General features: G+C 43.4%; 1 protein-coding gene across 2 annotated transcripts in view; it reads right to left on the bottom strand.

The window, feature by feature from the left end:
- The window catches only part of IREB2 (iron responsive element binding protein 2), an 80,508-nt gene that overhangs the window by 14,037 nt on the left and 43,758 nt on the right, over window positions 1-22,713 (bottom strand). For both annotated transcript variants that reach the window (XM_088446711.1, XM_088446710.1), the window contains exons 11-16: window positions 20,321-20,418; window positions 15,942-16,058; window positions 14,192-14,351; window positions 5,278-5,413; window positions 4,099-4,183; window positions 3,850-4,006 (exon numbers count right to left, since the gene is read on the bottom strand). In XM_088446711.1, the coding sequence (XP_088302837.1) occupies window positions 3,850-4,006; window positions 4,099-4,183; window positions 5,278-5,413; window positions 14,192-14,351; window positions 15,942-16,058; window positions 20,321-20,418 (753 nt within the window). The remainder of the gene's footprint in view (window positions 1-3,849; window positions 4,007-4,098; window positions 4,184-5,277; window positions 5,414-14,191; window positions 14,352-15,941; window positions 16,059-20,320; window positions 20,419-22,713) is intronic.

The following is a 22,713-nucleotide window of genomic DNA, read 5'->3' as shown; positions in this document are numbered from 1 at the left end:
CAATATTCCATGACAGCAATGTGACTAAGATAAGCTATACATTGTTTGAACTCTTGTAGGCATACTATAAAGATTGCAAATAGAAAGTATGGTGGTCACTCACATCAGCTTAATGATATTGCTCAGGTGCTTGTAAAGGGCGGGGTTTATACTTAACCACAGAAAAAAGAAGATTCCCTCCAGCACACTGCAGCAATATTAGCAAAAATACTTGAATCCTACATGATAATAGAAATTCAGAGGTATTGGTTACATACATTTGCAAATATATGATTAAGCGCCGGGCCAGCGTCAAGGCTCCTCTATACCGGGGTCCCTAACATTAAGGGGTTCACGTCCGAGGCGCAGAGCAGTCCAAAAGAACCCAGCCAAGGACCACTCCCAGGGTATCACACGAAAAATGGATGAAAGGTCACAGTGAAGTGTAAAGTATAGATGTGTCAAGATAATCAATAAGTGTTAATATAATAAGAGATATTTTTTGATCACCTTTCCATTTGTTTGTTTATTATTTATGTAATTTTAATTCTCTTATTATATTAACACTTAGTGAAGTGTAAAGTATAGATGTGTCAAGATAATCAATAAGTGTTAATATAATAAGAGATATTTTTTGATCACCTTTCCATTTGTTTGTTTATTAGTTATGTAATTTTAATTCTTTTATTATATTAACACTTAGTGAAGTGTAAAGTATAGATGTGTCAATATAATCAATAAGTGTTAATATAATGAGATATTTTTTGATCACCTTTCCATTTGTTTGTTTATTATTTATGTAATTTTAATTCTCTCTTATTATATTAACACTTAGTGAAGTGTAAAGTATAGATGTGTCAAGATAATCAATAAGTGTTAATATAATGAGATATTTTTTGATCACCTTTCCATTTGTTTGTTTATTATTTATGTAATTTTAATTCTCTCTTATTATATTAACACTTATTGATTATCTTGACACATCTATACTTTACACTTCACTATCACCATTCTTCCATTTTTCGTGTGATGCCCTGGGAGTGGTCCTTGGCTGGGTTCTTTTGGGCTGCTCTGCGCCTCGGACGTGAACCCCTTAATGTTAGGGACACCGGTATAGAGGAGCCTTGACGCTGGCCCGGCGCTTAATCATATATTTGCAAATTTATGCAACCAATACCTCTGAATTTCTATTATCATGTAGGATTCAAGTATTTTTGCTAATATTGCTGCAGTGTGCCGGAGGGAATCTTCTTTTTTCTGTGGTATACTATAAATATTGTTTGTTGGTGAAATAACATTTCGAATGATTTTATAACATTGTACCAGAAGTGCTTTTTTAGTATTTATTCTATCATTGGAGACATGAAGCTGTTGACCTTTTTTTGATTGGTGTGGGCCTCAGGATTTCTATTGATATCAGATAAGCATTAATTACTTGTAGAAAGTATGCATCCAATTGGCACTTTGTTTATAGTGTAATATGTGTGTAAAATTCACACTAACACTCTCCCCTTCTTGATGGTGGGACTGCCATCAGGCATCTACCCTGTGACACAACAGACTCAATAAGATAACTAAAGTCACATTCCACCGGTAAGTGAAGCTAGTACAATCACAAAACCCTTGTCAAAATTTTAGACCTCAAGAGGAAAATGGAGGATGGTACTATGCCAAAAACTCCACCAAATGCAAGTTGGAAGAGTACCCTGGCAAGTAGCTCAAATAAATAAATTTTTAGTCAAAACCTTAGCTCCAAAGTTAGTATCTCAAATAAGATGACACAGTAGCTAAGGAAAGCATACTAGGTATAATGTAGACTAGTGACCAGTTTTTGTTGTTGTTTTTTTTTAAGCATGGAAGACTGATCTAAACAGAATGAATAGAGAGTACTCTGACAAAACTATATTGTCAGGAAAAAAAAAAAAAGAAGGGGAAGAGAAGAGGGAAAGAGGAGAGAGAAGAGAGCGCTAATATGTGAGCCAAAAGAAAATAAAACAAGGACTATCTGAAATAGAGAAATAGCAACATGACATTTGTGGGCTATGACAACCTGTACCTAAGCTGACCACTGAGCATGAGAAACACCCGAGCTAGGACGCTAGTACTCAAGGTAGAGAGTATAATGACAGAATATGTGTACCAGGAAAATCAGAACTCAAACCAAAACATGGAGTGTGAATGATAACCCTATAACCAGGTAAACGACGTCTCTGTCTAGATTGCATACTAAAGACATAACCTGTGAGCAAAATAGTAAGTATGCAATATAATACGAAAAGAGAAGCATGCTCTAACATGCAAACACTCGAGTCAACAAATCAGTACTCAAGCAAGTAAAATGTAGAGTAACCGGAGAAACAAAGCAGCTTAAAAAGTCAGTAACGATCTACCAATGAAGTAGTAATGTTGCCAAATTTGTAAGCAGAATATTGCCACACATAATTCAGCTAAAACGTACCAGTACAGCAGTGCATGGCAGTATTAAATTTCAGTCACAATGGTGAGTGTTCACTAGACCCCCTCCCCCGTATAGTTGTAACCACAGGCTGCAGGGTCTAAAAACTCAGACTAAGTATAGAAGGATCACTAGATAAATTTAAATCTTCTGAAAAACAGTATGTTAAAAAACATCACCAGGCATCAGCGCAGCTCAACAGCAAGACCATCTTTACTGGTGAGAAATGTCTGGCAGGTTTCTCCGTATAAACCTGCCAAGGAGGCACCATCCCCCCCATTTCCAAGCCAGACAGTCACAGTAGTGTGACAAACTGGGCAAAATTTGGCACCCAACCTTGTGCAGGATCCCCACTAACACTCCCTTGGCATTGGAAGTTCTGCACCACAGCTCTGGCTGCATGGAATGAACGGTTAGTAAGGGACCAGTGGCTACCATTCAGAGAACACGTATCACCAAGCAGAGGGGACTGAGCTACCTCCCTCCACAGAGAGCTGTAAAATACAGGGGTGGACGGCACGTTGATGAGCTGTCTGCCCCCTCCAGCGGATTTCTCCTAGAGAACTCCGCAACCACAAAAGAAATCAAAAAAGTAAAAATCCATATGCTCTGTCAACTCTGGAAAAAGTGCCCACGCCTGTGAGGCACAAAAATAAAACTAACTCCCCTTTGCCTGATGGGGTGTAGAGGGGGGAGGAGCAAACTTTACAATGTTCCAAACAGTTGATTTGGCCACACCTAATGTTTTTGCTATCTCTCTGATGGGTTTGTATTGATTTTTCAGCCTAATGATGGCTTGCTTCACTGATAGTGACAGTTCTTTGGATCTCATATTGAGAGTCGACAGCAACTGAATCCAAATGTCACACCTAAAATCAACTCCAGACCTTTTACCTGCTTAACTGATAATGAAATAACGAGGGAATAGCCCACACCTGTCCATGAAATAGCTTTTTTTTGAGTTGATAGTCCCATTACTTTTGGCCCCTTAAAAAGTGGGAGGCACATATAGAAACCATTGTAATTCCTACACCGTTCACCTATTTGGATGTAATTACCCTCAAATTAAATCTGAAAGTCTACAGTTAAAGCACATATTGTTTGTTTCATTTCGAAGCCATTGTGGTGGGGAATAGAGGCCAAAATATGAAAATTCTGTCAATGTCCCAATATTTATGCACCCGACTATTATATAAAAATATATATATATATATATATATATATATATATATATATATATATATATATATATACATATATACACACACACATACAAACACACATAATATATATACACACACACATACACGTGTTTGTTTTGTAGCACATGCAATTAACTTCACAAGCACACGATAGAATAAACATTGTGATGTCACATACAATATACACATTGACAATCTCAATAAAGATCTCACCCAAAGCATCTGTTTGCAGGTCTATGTTCACTGTGCCTGCTAAAGCATAGGCAACAACTAGAGGTGGAGAAGCTAGGTAATTGGCACGGATACAGCTACACCGACTGCCCTCAAAGTGCTTGGTTCCTGAGAAAATTCCACACGCCACCAGGTCCCCCTGAAAATAAATACGTTCAATATAGCCAACATTTCTTTAGTGCAAATATGCTGTACTCCAAAAATAACGGAGCGAAAATACTGTCAGTTTACCTCTTTAATAGCAGTGACGATTTCCTCAGGTAAAGGATTGATGTTGCCGACACATCTTGAGCAGCCATAGCCAATAATGTCAAACCTGAATTTAAATGCAATGCAAATGAGACAATATTTTACACTGGTGTAATCACAGCTAGAAGAAAATACTATCCATTCTGATTCATTTCAATAACACCAACCCTCTGTGGAAGAGACTAGGCAGTACTGAACTACATTTTTTTTTCAGGTCTATGCTAACAGGCCAAGAGGGTTAACCATATTAACAACAGTCAACAGCTTGTACATTTTACAAAGAACTATCTGGCCTTCTGTAGTTTGTACAGTATTTATATTATCACACAAATGTTGATAATGTGGGCATAAGAAAGAGAGCACAGCACTGATTGGTCTATATCCTGGGGCAACAAATATACATGTGCGATTACATATATACAGAAATGTCCAATATGAAGACATCATTTTGACTGAATACATTGATTTTGCTTTCTAAGAGGGTAAGTACAAGACAGTACAATACATTTCAAGTCATCAAAAGGTGCAAACCAATTTTTTAAAAAACAAAACAAAAAAAACAGCTGGGAAATAAAGGAAGGATGACACATGGCACTGTACAGTTTAGGTATCACCAAAATAAAGTTGGAATACATAGAGTATTTCAAAGGCATTGCTTATTTGTATACAACTTTTTGAGGTGGATTCTGATTGGACGCAACAGTGTCTGTGGCTATTGGGTGCTGCCCACCTGTGACTTTATGCAAATGCAGCTACACAAAGCTCTTCCCTGGTGTACATTTGTATCCTAATGTGCCAGGTCTGAGATGCCCACGTCAGTGTACATAGAGGCAGAAATAGAGCTGGTCACGTCTTTAGAAGCACCATCCAAACTTGCACCAGCCCTATTTGTCCTTCCAAGTGTGGCCTCCTATATGAGCATCACTGTACCAAACTTTCAGCGACACTGCCATATCACACCCATAAGATGGACCTTCTCAGTATGTTGGCTAAGCCATCTCCCTGTCACCGCACATTTCTGAGACTGTGCTTCTCCATCACAACTCTGCACAGGTGCAGAAAAAGAAAAAGTAACTTCACTGCGTCAGACATCGGCAGTGTGTGCGACTCAGAGCTAGGCCCTTTGCCCCTGTTACGGCTACACTGAAACCTGATACTTACCCGAGCTGGTTTAAAAAAGGCAGAACTCCACTGGCAGTGAGGTAATGTGTGACCATACCGCTTCCAGGCGATAGGCTTGTCTTTATGTATGGCTTCACCTTGAGTCCCGCTTCCACAGCCTTCTTAGCTAAGAGACCTGTGAGAAATACAGAGCTATATGAAAACTGTTTTACACGACTGTCGCCTTTATATCCACCATGAGTTCAATGGTATAATTTAGTAAAAACAGGGCAAAAAATGGAACTTAAAAAAAAAAAAAAAAAAAAAGTCATTGCACCAGATTGACCAAAGCTAAGGCAACTAATCAACAATTAGTTAACAAATGGTTACTCTGGTACATTACAAAATGAAAGCAAAGTTCCAACAGATTGTATCTGTTTACTGCACATTTGCACTTTTTAGTAAAAAGTCACACAAGTCTTCGATAGGCTGGTCCATGTTTTTTCCCACCCTTTTAACCATTTCAGTTCATATCTGGCTGGTACCATCTGCCTTCTTGAATATCGGTTTTTACAGACAATAACTTGTATTTCTTAAGTACACAGGGGAGTTTGCCTTTTATGACAAGGCTTCCCTTTGACTATACAGCACAATAAACATTGTTCTAGATTATGGTATTTAGAAAAGAAATTATTTCATTTACCAGTAAATCCTTTTCTCAGACGCCCATAATAACAAGAAATATGGTAAGAACTTACCTTTGTTATCTCTGTTTCTACGAAGTCCATAGGGTCCACAGGGTGACCTTGGGGTATAGCTGGATCCTGGATCCTCGGGCACCACGGAGTTAAAGCTTTTAGCTGCTCCCAGGATGCACTTGGGTCCATCCTCCTCTATACCCCGCCCCCGAGCCACAGGCACCTCAGTTGGTAAGCAGCCAAGGCCGGAGGAGGAGACGAAACAGAGAGAAGGAAGACTGGAACACACAAGAACCATACTCACAGAAATGGGAGACGGAAAACCGGTGACCAGTCACAGAGCCCATATGAAGCCAGGTGCGTCAGGGCGGGTGCCCTGTGGACCCTATGGACTTTGTAGAAACAGAGATAACAAAAGGTAAGTTCTTACCATCTCTCTTGTTTTCTACTTCAGGGTCCATAGGGGTCCACAGGGTGACCTTGGGGATGTCCCAAAGCAGTCCAACTAAGGGCGGGGACGCTCCTGTGCTGATAGGAGAACCCGGCGCCCAAAGGATGCATCCTGAGAGGCAAAGGTGTCAAACGCATAGAACCTCAAAAAGGTCTGAATGGAAGACCAGGTGGCCGCCTTACACAGGCGCCACGGCTAGAAGCCCAAGAAGGGCCCACAGACCGAGTGGAATGAGCCTTAACAGAGGCTGGAACAGGTAAACACTCTTGCATATAAGCCTCAATAGTAACAGAACGAAGCCAACGGGCTAGAGTCTGTTTGTTGGCAGGCCAACCCCTCTTGTGAAAACCAAAGAGGATAAACAAAGAATCCGACTTCCTCACAGAACTAGTCCGGTCCACATAAACCTGGAGTGCACGGAAAACGTCTAAGGAAGCCTCCCCAGCCGAAAGATCAGGCGACTGGAAGGCTGGTACAACAATTTCCTGATTAATGTGGAACCTGGAAACCACCTTAGGCAGGAAATCAGGACGAGTGCGAAGCACCGCTGTGTCCTGATGAAAAACCAGAAAAGGGGGACGACAGGAAAGCGCCCCCAAATCCGAAACCCTCCTAGCAGAAGCAATTGCCAAGAGGAAAACATACTTAAAAATTAGCCACTTGAGCTCCACTGACTCCAAGTGCTCAAAAGAAGGACCCTGTAAGGCCCGAAGAACCACCACCAAATCCCACGGGGCCACAGGTGGCACAAAGGGAGGCTGGATTCTTAAAACACTCTGGAAAAAGGTGTGTACGTCCGGCATAACAGCAATCCTGCGCTGGAACCACACCGACAGAGCAGACACATGCACCTTCAGTGAGGAAAGACGTAATCCTAAGTCCAAACCCGACTGAAGGAAAGCCAGTATACGCGAAACCCGTGAAACCTGGGGATCATATTTTCTGGCCTCGCACCACTAAAAGTGTGCCACACTCTGTGGTAGATCCTCGCGGAGGCAGGCTTGCGCGCCCTCAGCATGGTGGTAATAACGGAGCTAGAAAAGCCCCGAGACCTCAGGACGGCTGTCTCAAGAGCCACGCCGTCAAAGATAGTCGACCCAGATCCGGGTGAAGACAGGGCCCCTGAGACAACAGGTCCCACCGTTGAGGTAGGAGGTACGGAGCGTCGATGGACAGGCTCCGCAGATCGGAGTACCACGGCCTTCTGGGCCACGCTGGGGTCGCCAGGATCAGTGTGCCTCCGTCCTGCTTGAACTTGCGCAGGACCCGAGGCAGAGGAGATATCGGAGGGAACAAGTAAGCCAGGTGAAACAGCCATTTCACCGACAGCGCGTCTATCAGACTTGCGCCTGCGTCCCTTGTCCTTGACCCGTACACGGGCAGCTTGCGATTGTGACGGGACGCCATCAGGTCCAGCTCTGGCAGCCCCCACTTGTCCACGAGTAGTTGGAATACCTCTGGATGAAGCGACCATTCCCCGGGATGCACGTCGTAACGGCTGAGGAAGTCTGCCTCCCAATTGAGGACTCCCGGGATGAAGACTGCCGAGAGAGCTGGAAGATAGCGCTCTGCCCAAGCCAGGACACCTCCGACATTGCAGCTCGACTGCGAGTCCCTCCCTGGTGATTGATGTACGCTACCGTGGTGGCGTTGTCTGACTGCACCTGAACGGCCCTTCCGTGAAGAGCGGTGCCGGTCGACTGCAGGGCTCTGTACACTGCCCGCAGTTCCAGGATGTTGATGGGAAGAATCGCTTCCTCCGCCGACCAACGACCCTGAAGTGACAAGGAGCCTGTCACCGCCCCCCAACCCCGGAGACTGGCATCTGTCGTGAGCAGAACCCATTCCGGGATCCAAAAGGGGCGCCCCTCGAGGAGATGAGCTGTCTGTAGCCACCAGGCCAGGGACAGACGCACCTCCGAGGACAACGCCAGCATCTGAGAGCGGATCCTGTTTGGCAATCCGTTCCATTCCAAAAGAATCAGCCTCTGCAGGGGCCTGGAATGGAACTGGGCAAACTCCATGTCAAATGCCGACACCATGGACCCCAAAACTCTCATCACTGAGTGCACCGACACTCTGCCACTGCTCAGACAACTGTGAATCCGCAGCTGTAAGGAGGAGACCTTCTCTGGAGTCAGAAAAATCCTTTGCTGATGAGAGTCCAGCAGGGCCCCCAAATGAACCATCCGCTGTGATGGGATGAGGGAGGACTTCTTCCAGTTGATCAACCACCCGTGCGCCTGTAGACAAGCGACCGTCAGGTGGAGATGCTGGATCAGTACCTCCAGGGAGCTTGCCAGCAAGAGGAGGTTGTCTAGATACGGTAGCAACCGTCTCAGGGAGACCATATAATCCCCCGGTTCCATCGCCAGAATGATGGAACGCAAAGTTTCCATCCTGAATTTGGGAACCCTGAGAAACCTGTTCAGGGACTTCAAATTGAGGATGGGGCGATGAGAGCCATTGGGTTTCTGCACCAGAAACAGCGTAGAGTAATACCCCATCCCACGTTGAGATTGTGGTACGGGTATAATGACGCCCGCCGTCAGCAAGGCCTCTATGGCTTCCTGAACCTGCAAGGCCTTGTTTTTTTCCTGAGAAGGACTCGTGCAAAAAAACTGGCGAGGCGGCCTGTGCCGAAAAGACAGGGCGTACCCCTGGGAGACCACTTCTCGCACCCAGGCATCCGTGGTGGTATTGTGCCAGCACTGGGCGAATTGAAGAAGTCGGCCTCCCACTCTGGGGTCCCCCAGAGGGAGGCCCGTCCCATCATGCAGAAGGCTTATCTTCTTGCTTGGAAGAAGGGCGCCTAGCACTCCAGGCTTGCTTCTTTGGCTTTGAGGCGGTCGGTTGCGGACTGCCTCGGGAAGGACTGACCCTTTGCCTTGCCCTGAACCAAAAAGGAGCGAAAGGCCGAGCTCCGGACCTTAGCAGGTGTCGTAGCTGAAGGGAGGAAGGCTGACTTGGATTTTGCCAGGGTATCTACTATTTTGTCCAGGTCCGGACCAAATAGTAACTCTCCATTAAAAGGTAAGGCCTCCAAGCCTTTCTTTGAATCAGCGTCTGCTCTCCAAGACCTCAACCACAAGGATCTGCGAGCCGACACTGCTGCCGCCGAAACCCTAGAGGTCAGCAGGCTAGCATCCAAAGATGCTTCTCCAAAGTAGGAAGCGGCATCTCTCATCTGTCCTAACAACGCCCTCTCGACATCCGGAGCTTCATCCGTAAACGTATCCTCCAAAGCGTTGGCCCAACCCTCAATGGCCTTGGCCACCCAGAAGATGGCCATGGACGGCCGGGCTACAGCCCCTGAGAGAGAGTAAACAGACTTTAGACAAGTCTCCACCTTCCTGTCCGTAGGATCCTTCAGCGAGGATATAGACGGCAATGGCAAAGTAGCACTCCTGATGAGGCTTGTTACATGGGAATCGACTGCAGGCGGAGTTTGCCCATTTCTTACAATGCGCCTCCGGAAACTGATAATTGGACGCCAACCGCTTCTGTGGCAGGAATCGCTTACTGGGCGTCTGCCAGGCCACCGCCATGTGATCCGTCAACTGATCAGACAAGGGGAACGCTGCAGAAGTAACCTTAGCTTTTTTAAAACTAGGATACCTCGACTTGGGAGCGGGTGCCTCATCCTCAATCAGAAGAATGGCCTGCACCGCCCTAACCAGAGCCCGCACATTGATGGAAGACTTAGTGTCTACCTCCTGGACTGAGGCATCTGAGGCTGAGTCATCCTGCACCTTACCATCATCCGAGGACCCCTCAGAGTCCGAAAAATGCGCAGCCTGCGCCATAACTGTGCGTTTAGACACCCTGGAGGACACGTCACTGCGCAACATCGACTGAAAAGCCGAAGATGTTGCCGCCAAATCTTGGACAGTGGGGGAAAGCGCATCCACCCAGGGTGGAGGAGCTGCCACAGGAGCCTGAAACGACACCACAGCCTGCTGCGCCACAGGGGTGGACTGTATATACATTGGCAACCCCGCAAAGGGACCAACAGGCTGAGACCCCGGGGGAGTCTGCAATAATTGTGGGACACCCGGGGAATGGGGGATGGTAGGCTGGGGCAACGGCCTAGTAGGGACGGCAGTCGGGACCGACAGACGGTCCGCGATGGACACCAACACCTGGGAAAACATCGCCCATGGTGGCTCCTGCGACATAGGAGGTTTAGACGTATCAGGGACCGCCTGGCACCGTCCGCACAGGCCGTCCTGTGACAAATCCTCCCTATCCACTCCTGCAGAACAGTGCCTGCAGGAGAACAATAACGGAGCCACGGGGTGCTCAATCTCCTCCTCAGACATGACAGACTATATAAATATACAGTTATGACATAGGAAGAAAACGTGCGCACTCACCAGTGTGCTGGACAACAGCCCACAATATGGCCCTGTGTAGCACACAACCGTATGTGACGGACCTCACAAATACGTGATCTATATAAGTGAGGTCAGTAGAAACACCCTTCCCCCGCACACCTGTAGGGCTTGTAGGAGAAGAAAAGGGATAGGTATAGGCTGACAGTAAGTAGAAATTAACACAGACAGGCAGCACTAGCAAAAGTCACATACCATGCAGGAAGATATACTCACTGCACCTTTCCACTACAATCAACCTGCCCAGATTCAGTGTCTGGGAGGGCTATAGTGCTGTGTACACTGTCCTTTTGCAGGGGCATGGGACTGCGTTTAAAAGGAACCCGCGCACCGCCGCTAATCAACGGTGCGCGGCTTACCTTGATCTCCCCGGCGTCTCCGGCAGCAGTCCCGGGGGAAACCAGAGTCCGGCTAGTACAGACTCTGGCTTCCCCCGCCGCGATCCCCATTTCAGTACTGGCGTTTCAGCGCAAGCAGGAAGAAGGAGCGGCAGCGTGGGCGTCTGTACAGACACCCCAACGCTGCCGCTCTGGAGAAAAAAAACCTTGCTCCTGCAGCCGCCCCCCCCCCCGCAGGGTGACCCGACTCCAGCCGGGCACCAGTTTAAACTGAGGTGCCTGTGGCTCGGGGGCGGGGTATAGAGGAGGATGGACCCAAGTGCATCCTGGGAGCAGTTAAAAGATTTAACTACGTGGTGGCCGAGGATCCAGCTATACCCCAAGGTCACCCTGTGGACCCCTATGGACCCTGAAGTAGAAATAAGAGCAGACTGATGGTCTGTTCCTTCAGCATTGGAAGAGAGGATAACAAAGAGGGCATGCATGTTATATTATATGTAATAACTTAAGTTAAATCAATTGCTCTGATCCCATCTTGGGGATGTTTGAGCATGAGGTTAGAGTTGGCAGTCTTTCCAGTTTTTAACGTACAAAGCTTCAAAGGAATTGGTAATCTAATATGTCAAGCAATATACATACAATATACAAAAAAGTAACAGGCTAAGCAATGCCTAAACAGTGCAACTTGCCAAACACAGTGTAAAGCTGGCCACACATCTAAAGGTTATCTGTCCAACCAGCCAACTAGTTGATTGGTTGGAATGAAAATCTGGTAATGTATGGGAGTAAATGATGATCAGCAATTTGTTCCTAAATGGAAGAAAACAGATGAAAATGGACGTTCAAACAAGTTTGTTAAATGTTTGATCTAAATAATTTGTTCAAACAGTTTTTGTCCATTTTCCAGCATTTTGGAGCAAATTGCTGATTGTCATTTCCTTTCATACCTTACCAGATTTTCATTCCAACCAATCAACAAGTTGGCTGGTTGGATGTAAGTTGGTCTAGTGTGTGGCCAGCTTAACATGGCAATTAAAATGCCCAGTAAGATACCCTGGCAGATGCCTAGGATGTGCATAGCAGGATGCACCATGATATCCTTAGCTGTTACTAAGTTAGTAACAAACAGTATATAAAGCCAGAGTGTTTTATCTTTTTATGTGTTGCTTCCTAAGAAACTGTTCCATGCAAGGATTTTTCAAAGCCTTGTCCTTCAGTGTTGGGCCCCCACAATTTGCAAAAAACTTGCAAACAGAATGCATATGGATTAGAATCTTTTAATGTGATGCTCCTTAATAATAAATAAGTTATGCAAGTATCACGCATCTACAAACGACAGGCACACTTAGAGAGTAGTTTACTCATAACCTACTCTGTATTGTCGTGTTAGAAATAAATTGAGCAAATCAATTGCGTGACAATAGGGCTCTATCTGCCCTCCACATACTATAGGTACTGTGAGCTATCAGCAATTCAGTATCCTATTTTGAAAACAACTAAATACATTGTAAACCATATCTTAATACATTGTTGCAACACGTCTCATATGGTTACTATTTCCACATTACTCAGTCAGGAAGTAGCAGTGTCTACAGATATAAATAACAATCACATCTCTTGTAGTTAGCTAACTAATAACAAGAACCAAAGAAGTTCAAAGGATAGAGAAAAGGTATTGTATGGTATGGAAGTCCGGTTTCTTCTACTTTCTGAGGTCATCAATGGAGCGGACCTAAAATGAAAGAGGAACTCACGGCACCACTGATGGAAACAATAGGGAGTTGTGGGGGACACTGCACCCATGTATGGTGTTAGGCAGCGCCTGTTACTAGCAGCATTGCAGGGACCGGATGTGCCATCGGGGTAAGTCGCTACCCACCCGAGAGAGAAATACCTGTGGGATATGAACCAATGAAGACCTGCCGCGAGCACTTCCCCCTCCCCTCCCCCCTGCAGCGGGGAAATGTCAGAGAGACAGTACGTGTGTTTCACCACAGGCGGGCTTGTTCCCCTGTCACCCCTTCAATCTATTTAGAATTAAGTTGCACATGCACACTACCACAAAATAAAAGTAACCCAACCAACTGAAACCTAGATACAAGTGTACAGGATAGTTTTTGCACACGCCTGCCCCAGTGTCCTCCCTCTCTCCCCCTGCCGAGTCCTAAAGTTCTCTAGACACAAAGACTTCACCCCTGCACAGGTAGCCTCTTTATAATTTATTTCTTTTGCCCAGCCTTGCAACTGTGTGCACTGATAAAGATGCATCCTGAGAAATAAATTAAACCATGCAAAATAGGGGAAAGGCTTCTGAAAGCCATTCTGGCAGCTGCTCACGACTAACTTGATCTGACCCTATTTCAACTGTAACAACTATTCTGTGATTATAATTAGTATGTTGGAGCATGTAAAGGATACTTAACTGTATGTTGGAAGCCTGAATCATATCTAAACACTTAGCAAAACTTGTTTCACATAACCTAGAAGCTGGCAAGTCAACGATTACATCTCACTGGAAGCAAATGATCCGATTGGTCAAAAACTGCATCTGGCATGACGCATGCATGAACAAGATTTCCAAATACCTTTATGACAGAGCAGACTTTTTTCACTCTTTAGAAACACTGGACATCACCATTCCACTCCACAAACCTTGGTCTCCTCCCCATTGTGCCGACTGCCTCTTTGGATTTAATACAGAGGTATAACCACATGCTTTACCCTCCTTCATTATCTTATTCTGTGAATCCTCCCTCCCCAAAAACCTTGTTCACTTAAGCAAAAAATATATGGATCTTGTATACTTTGTTTATATCATTCAAGTCCCCATGGAAGCAAAATTGATGTGTACCGATGTACATTTTCAGACATCTGACCTATCTACTCTATATTTAATACTCAATGCTGTGAATTCCACTGTGTGAATTGTCTTTACAAAGCTATATTATATTGTAATCACTTTGTTCCTTTGTGCCTGGTTATTCCAAGAGTTACCCTATTGCTGCCTGAGAACACCAGCTATACATGGCTGCAGCACTAACTGATTTCACCATAGGACGTGTCAGTGTGCTAAGGGAATTCTGGTCTCATTACCTGCAGTTAGCATGACAGAGGGGTTACAGTTGTTGGTACAGCTGATCACAGCAGTGGTAAGGACACAGCCATGTGACAAAAGATATTCTGAGTTTCCATATGTCACAGCAACCTCTAATTTTTGCTTTTCTGCTGGAATTTGGAATCCTCTCAAACCCACCTGGAAAGAAAAATAAACTTAAATAAGAAAAATTACCCCGTTACTGTACCTCCCTGTTTTTCATGCAATTCATCACCAGGAATGCAAATGAATACCCAACACAGTAGAAATAATTCTTTTTTTTTTTATGATTAACATGCACAGCACTAAAAGCAAAAAAAATCTTCACAACTCTGCTACTTCACAAAAATAATTGTATAGTCCCAATTGTGTACATAGCTCAGACACATTTCTGGTGGTTTGGTCCAATGGAAATAAGAATTTAGTCAACCACATTAGGAAATGCTGAACTCAGTCCTGTGTGACCCAGCAGCCTCACTAGCGGTCACCTTTCTTATACTCCTCTGAGAAAGGCCACTAGTGACTCACATATACGAAAAGGTAGAATCACACAGGAAAACTTCTATTTATATCGTGTTGAGGGCACTGAGGAAATGTACTTCACATGATTGCTGTAATATTCCATTTGTTTAATTGATATATATCCAATACAGATCTTTTCATTTATTTTATGCAAGTCCATGTTTCTATGCAAAGATCATATCTATAGAGGAACCTACAATAAGTTCACGTGCAAAAACAGGACAAACTTATGTCATAATACCTGGATTTTACACAGGCTGGTTTATTTTACATTGTGACATTTTCCCCATTTACAGACTATATGCTTTTACTGTGGCTTCTTTACAACAGTCTTACGGCTTCCCTGCAGGAGGCAAAGCATAGTTTAATCGGTGAGATCACCTGAAAATAACTCAAGTTATTCTCATCTGCTTTTCCCGTTTATTATGAATTTGTTTTCAGTGCCGCTAGATCTATATACATTTTGCATTACATTTTAGTAGGAGAACGCTTACCGTTAACCCTGCCTGGCAGCTTCTTTTCTTCCTTCCCTAAACCGCCTGTCCCCATATCCCAAATACCACACAATCAGTGGTGAAGTAGTGCAGCTTCATACTTTCACAAGTCCATGTGTATAATTTATTCAAACTGTTTAACGTGCTAAGAAAATAAAGAGGCAGCTGCAGAGGAATCACAATAGCTCAGCAGGTGTCTCCATGTCTATTCTGGTTAGAGATAGTAGGAATGGACACAGCAGTATTAAGCTGTTGTAACCAGATTTCCAAAGTGCTAGTTGGAGGGCAGCAGCAGTGGAGCCCCTTCTGGTAAGCATCAGAAGGATTCTAATGAATGGCAACTGTCCTCTTTGGGACCACCAAGTTACAGTGCACAGTATATTCTTGAAGCCAAGAAATAAGAGTGAACACTGTAATCCATACCCACCATCTGTGCTATGCTTGGATAAGGAACCCGATTTAAATTAAGTGAAGAGGAGGATTCAGCCACAGTAACCAGCACAGATATGATGCTGCAGCAATTACACAGACACACACCATTTAGAATCAAGTGGTTCAAAATGGTCCTGAAGGAGTGTGATGGTAGCAGCAACTATCCTCCTACACCTGGTGCACAGCTGATACAGTCAGTGAAAGTTTGCGGTCCAAGCAGCACCTCTAATGAGAAGTGAAACTCCCACATTCTGTAAAATCTGACCCGAAGTGGCAGAGTATTAGTCAGCTTTTCACCTACCTTATCACTTAAGCATGCTTCAAAATCCTTCTTCATATTGGTTACAGATACCCGATCTTGTGATCTCTTGGGGCCACTCACATATGGGACAATGGTGTTCAAGTTAAATTCTAAGACCTTTAAGAAAAGAAAATTACATTGAATGACAATACAAAAGCAGCAATGAATGATTGGCATTATGTGGCAATAGCATATGGTTATGGATTCATCTAGATCAAGCACTTGTCATCAATCTGTATTTCTTGCTAGCTGGAAGGTGTTTTTTTTTTAAATGGCATATTTTTATTAATTTTTAAAATTGCACCCTACAAAAATAATACAACCACCATATGTGGGAGACATGGTCAATGTACAGTAATAAAGTGATTAAACACAGCATTTTGATAGACATGAATACCAGGCTAAGATAGCATGATAAATGGTGACAGGTCAGATGAAGGCAAAACACATTAAAAGGAAACACACATAGCGGGCAACTCCGTGATATTCAGTAACAGAATAGAATATACAAATATTAACAGCCAATTAGTCCCACACATCCAGGAGAATAATGGGTAACGTTGTGATGAATATATATACCCAACTCTAGAGGGAGGATCAGGACAATATGGCCATACATTACCCCGTAATCTGAAACAGAGTCACCCTGATGTGGACTAGTCTATGGAAAACTGGCTTGATGTGAACAAATATCAGATTGATACAGAGAAACTAAAGCTGGCCACACATCTAAAGATTATCTGTCCAACCAGCCAACTAGTTGATTGGTTGGAATGAAAATCTGGTAAGGTATGAAAGCAAATGACAATCAGCAATTTGCTCCCAAAAACCGTAAAGTGGCCAAAAACTGATGTTTGAACAAACTGTTTAGATCAAACATTTAACAAACTTGTCTGACGACCATTTTCTGGCATTTAGGAGCAAATTGCTGATCGTCATTTACTCCCATTCCTTCCCAGATTTTCATTCCAACCAATCAACAAGTTGGCTGGTTGGATGTAAGTTGGTCTAGTGTGTGGCCCGCTTAACTAAACATACACTAGCCATTATCACCAAAACATGGATAACAATAGAATTATTAACCACCACCCTCTAGTTCCACCTATTCTGTATGACCGTACCCCCAGCTTACAGCATATCTGAATCCACTAAACAAACCACCCACAATTACTCTACATTATACTACCTAACCCCAAACGCAAGAAAATTAGGGCAACTACACCCATGTACCTTAAATGGTGCGCCTAGCCCAGGTAAACAGGGCCAAAAAAGAAAACAAACATTTCATTTCCCAAATATAAATTTCACACAAGAACAAACAGAAAAGCTAGGAGAAATAAGATCACAAATTAAAACTTAAGCCCTAAAAGGCTTAATAAAGTACAGGCGAATAAGAAAAAGATGAAAAAAAGTAAATGACAGTAACAAAGTATATATAAAGCCACTAAAATAATCAAATAGAATGAAAAGAAAAAAAGATGTAAATTAAATAACAATTATATGACAGACCTGGACATAGTAACACATGGATATTAAATAAAACACAGTTAAGACAGTCTAGGAGAGGCACCCCATCCCAGAGTCTGCAGTCCAAATCAGGCATCAAGGAGGACCATCCTATCTCAAGGTCTGTAAATAAAGCCATGTTGCAATATCTTCCGGATAATTCTGAATATTAGCAATAGATGTCCGCAAAGGGTGTCCCTACAGAAGTGGCCTTGGCAAGATATGGCGGGCCCACTCAACAAATGGACAAAGAAATTAGTCTTTTTATTAAAACATCTGGTGCCAAATTCAGAGTATGCTACCCTTTAAAGCTCTAAGGGGATGAAGCGGCCAGTTGCAGGAGTAGCACAGTCCTCCAGGACAGAAATACAAATCTCCATCACAGTAATCTGAACCTGCATTTGTTGCATATCTTGACATAGAAAAGACAACTCAGCATGCAGTCCTGTCACCTTAGCCGCCACACACTATCCAGAGTCGGTAATGGCTTGAAGAAGTTATTCCATCGTGCCCGAAGAAGGTACTACCACAGCAGGAGGGAACAGTAACAGTTAAGTATCTGCAGCCAAATAGGGTAGCGCTGAACAGAAGACCAGTGCAATAGGAATTTCCACAAAATAGTCCTGAACAGGAGTTTGGAGATGCAGTAACAGCAAACAAATCAGGGCAGGTAAGTAATGAGCAACAAAAACAACATAGTAGCAGGGTCTCCAAGGAAAGCTAAATACAGAGATGACAGCAGGAGAGAAGAAGTTACTCTCCAGAGGCACCAAAGGTCCCAGCAGCTTGAACTCACTAGTGTTACATGGCATCAGCTTCAAGTAGCAGAAGGAGAAGATGGTGGCGGACGGGAGACCTCAGCCTCAACTGCAGCCCCAGCTGCAGGTGGTCCACAGGAGTCAAGAAGCAGCACCGGTATCAGGGAGCAGAGACTGAAATGAAATGCGGAGGAGAACCGCAACAGCACAGAGTGGGTGTAATGGCGGCACCAGGCTAGATCCAGGATGAAGGTCACAACTCAAGCTCTGGAGCAGGTGGGAGGGAGACACCACCGGAATGATCAGCACAGACCCAGAGCTTCAGACCAACAGCCGAAGCATTTAGAGAGAGGTCCCCACCAGCTTCAGGATTTATAAACTGAATAATCTGTATGGAGAGCACAGGACTAGCGTCCTACTCTGGATGAATTTATTTATATAGCACGTACATATCCTGTAGCACTTTTGCAGAGAAAATTTGGCAATTCACACAGTCCCTGCCCCCGGGCGAGCTCACATCAGTCCCTTTTCCCGGGCAAGCTCACATTAATCCCTGCCCCCAGGCAAGCTCACATCAGTCCCTGCCTCTGGTCTCTCTTTCACCTGCTATTTTACTTAGCAAAGCAGTGGTCAATGGATGCTATGCCAGAGAGGGACTGAGTGCAGCCCAGCAGATTGGGAAGTGCTAGGATTGCCCCCAGTGTGACAAAAACCAGGAGTGATGCAAAATCACACCCTCGTGATGTAAAGTCACACCGCTTTTTCAGACTCAAGTCTTTGGCGGGCGCACAGCGCCTCTCTGAAAGTTGGGAGGTATGGTATGTCATTCTGACTCTGAGCTCTTAGTGTGTTTGATTGCTACTTAGAACTACTGACAGATGTACAATGAAAAAGAATAGCATTTTAAGTAGCAATTCACTTCGTAACATCAACCAAAGGCCATCTTTATGGTAAATGTATCTTGCTGCATGCTTTCTGCTGTGCTGAACATAACAGAAACACACTGTGACAGATGCAACAAACTTCACTGCAGGTAAAATGTTAATTTTATAGTGTGTAAAATCCATTTTATCCTTTTAGATATACTACCAATATCACTTTATAATACTGTGTGAAAGAGCAACAATGAGACTCAACGGTACTTATGTATCAGAAATTTATCTGCAAAGAAAATGTCCTTTTTTGGCTTATTGCAGTTTTTCTTAACCGTCCTCCTAAATCAAGCATTTGGAAACCCCCTATAGATATTGTGCTTGCCCCTGAGTGTGCATGTATTATATGTAAGTTAGTTACAGGCTCTGTTCGTGCTTTAACTAAAATAAAGCGTGTGTGACATAAAAACTTAAATGTAGATTCAGAATAATAAACTTTGTACAAAATTTAGATGAACAGTGTTTCATAATTGCATGCTACATGACCTTGCTATGGCTAACAGGCACCTTTATCCAATTTAAAAAACAAACAAACATAAAATTATACTCTCATGGTACAATAAGTTAAGCATAGGATAGTAATTTCTTCAAACAAATAGCATAAAACGTTTAGGAGGTAAGCAAAGGCCGGAATATCATTTAGCACAGTGGTTCACAAACTCGACCCTTGGGAAACCAAGCACCCATGTTTTCCAGGTCACCTAGCAGGTGCACAGGTGTATTTCATTACTCACTGACACATTTGATTCTGTGAGAATACCTGAAAAACATGCAGTGTCAGGTCTTGAGGACAGAGTTTGAGAACCTATGATTTATAAACAGTTACTTTTGGGGGAGAACCCCCCAAACCCCCCCCCCCTCCCCCCCCAAAAAAGGATTACTATACCCTTAATACTACAATTCTGAGCAGTTTAAAAATGTAGTGATAGGAACCACCGAGAAAGTAACTTCAAATAAAACCGATTACAGAAAGTAACATAGGAAACATATAACCTTAGTGGTGCTGCTGTTTTTTTCGCCCACAGTACATTAATTACTCAAACTCATATAGAAGAAACTCCTCACTTGTTGTAAGAAATTTAAAAGGATCAACACAATGAACATGTAAAGTAAAAAGAAATAAGTAAAGACGGGAGCTGGAACATGTTCATAACAAGTTTCCAATTACTAATTTGTCTGTTACCTTGGAATATGCTGGTGTCCTCATACACTTATCTCCTCTAAGCAGCTTTACAGCTTTCAAGTAGGCCTCAAATGTCCTTAGTCTGTGCTCATCAACACCTAATAAGGTAGAGAGAATATGATGGAAATGCAGAGATTACATGTAGCATATGTTTATTCAGTTGAAACAAAAAGCATCATACAATGCAAATGTGATTCTTAAAAATGGTAAGACCCAAGCTCAACAGCTTATTTTCATTCACTGGTGATGTAAATGCAGAAGAGGAAAAATCGGATTTTTGTACTTACCGTTAACGCCTTTTCTCTGAATCCATCTGGGGGACACTGGACCATGGGGGTTGCTTGTGGGGACCAAAGTGAGCTGGCACTTAAATTAGACTAGTATAACTTTAAAGGGAGTACCTCCTCCCCACTGCAACCCGTGGTCTTCAGTTTGTTTTAAGTGCACAGGGTGGCTGGGCTGTTTACTTAGGGCTGCTGTGCAGCCCTGTACTTTAGATTAGTTTTTATTTTATTTATTAACTTTATTTTTATTGGTTGCTATTTAATTACTTTAGTTTCCTATATAAAATGCTGGGCATGCACTGCCAAATAAAATGCCTGTCAGACCAACAGACATTTTATCAGGCAGATATCACAGGCATACACTGTAAGGTATCTCAGTGTATTGGCCCAGTTATCTTCGCTACTCCCCAGAAGAGGAGACATTTCCCCGTTCTTTCCCTGTGAAGGAGCAGAGGAAATGCCTGTTGGTCGCAGCTGGGCATACACTGCCCACTGCAGAAGACTTTCACTTTGAAACAGCGGATCGAACAATCATGCACAAAAGATCAATATTTTCAGATTGGTGGCCAAATACACTGTGCAATTATATGGCCGATCAGTCAATCAGCCAGATCATTGTATGGTGTATGCCCAGCATAAGTGCAATGGATACAAAGAAAAAGATTTAATAATAACACAAAAAAAAACAGTTTTCTCTTACATTCTACGAGGAGCAAACAAAATGTGGACTTCCCAAAGCTGCCATTACAAGGGTATGCTCAGAAGTACCTTTCATTCAAAACTAGCAACTATGGACAAAAACTTGGAACCTGTGTGACTGAGTCGCTTCTTTAATTGACAGAAAAGATCTAAGTTCTTCTATTATAACAACATTATACAGTTCTGGACTTAAGACATTGGCAAAAAGAAAAAAGCTAGCACCGATAGACAATATACATAATTTAATACACAAACAATAAATATAAAATAATGGCAATGAATAATTGCAAATATTGCACTAAGCTATACTGTTGGCCATTTGTATATTAATTATTGAAGGGAAATAAAAGGGTGACTACTCCGGTGATCTCAGGTATACTTTCCGGGAACACAATGTCTCTCCAGGAAATAAAGTCCAAAATGATCGGTATGTTTCCTGCAATGTTAATTTCTCACGATATGGAGGTGTAATATCAAATACCGGTCACTGCACAGTCTGATCCCCCAGGTGGATAATATGAGAGGATAGTACTTCAATTGCACGCCGCATGGAGGTCTGCAGATGTAAAGTGAAGCTCCGCAATGACCAACTGCAGCGTGTAGATAAGGGTGATCGAGATACTTAGTTAATAAACTGCGATAGTGTGCTTACTGTCAAATCCATCAGGTCCCGTATATCCCTGCGGGCACACAGAGAAGGCAGCTGCTGATGATCTGCAGCCAAATGTAGCCAAGCAGCAATGTATTGATTCCCTGGCTTCAATAGATGTTAATAGTGGCGACAGTATAGTGGGAAGGCAACAGTATCGATTGCCCCAGCAACTTAACGCGTTTCTCCAGGTCCAAACTCTCGGTTTCTTCAGAAAGAGGGCCTTGAACCAGAAACTCAAGCACTTGAAAACCACTGAATCAGATATTCAAGCCACAATAAGAGTAGCATGCATAGTGAGCCCTGCAGATATTCAGATGCCTCAAGACTATGCTCTATTCTATATAGTCACCAATTCATACCAGGATTTACCTGAATGCAAATTGTCCAACAGCTGCTCCAATCACTTCTCCATTGTCTTGTTAACACAAGCCGAGGCTTAGTTATGCCGAGGAGAGGCCTTAGATGTAACAAATAGGCTTACAGAAGCCTCGACCAGAAAATTCAGGCCATTCCTCACAGGTGCTGCATTAGGGATATGAACAGCCACAGTCTTAGATAAGCGTGCTATAGGTGGAACCCTAATTTTTCCCATATCCTTACTAGGGAAAGGATAAAGTGTCTGCAGTCGGTGTGAAACACATAACCTGCTATCAAGTTTGTTCCACGTATGTAAATCCTCCAACTGAATATAAGAAGGAAATAAGTCAGTGGTTCTCAACGCCAACCCTCAAGTTTTACCAACAGATCATGTTTTGAGG

Source organism: Taudactylus pleione, unplaced genomic scaffold, assembly GCF_031769625.1.
Source record: "Taudactylus pleione unplaced genomic scaffold, aTauple2 ptg000019l, whole genome shotgun sequence".
Classification (NCBI taxonomy): domain Eukaryota; kingdom Metazoa; phylum Chordata; class Amphibia; order Anura; family Myobatrachidae; genus Taudactylus; species Taudactylus pleione.
Note: the sequence above shows the minus strand (reverse complement) of the source record. Positions and strands in the feature narration are given on the sequence as shown.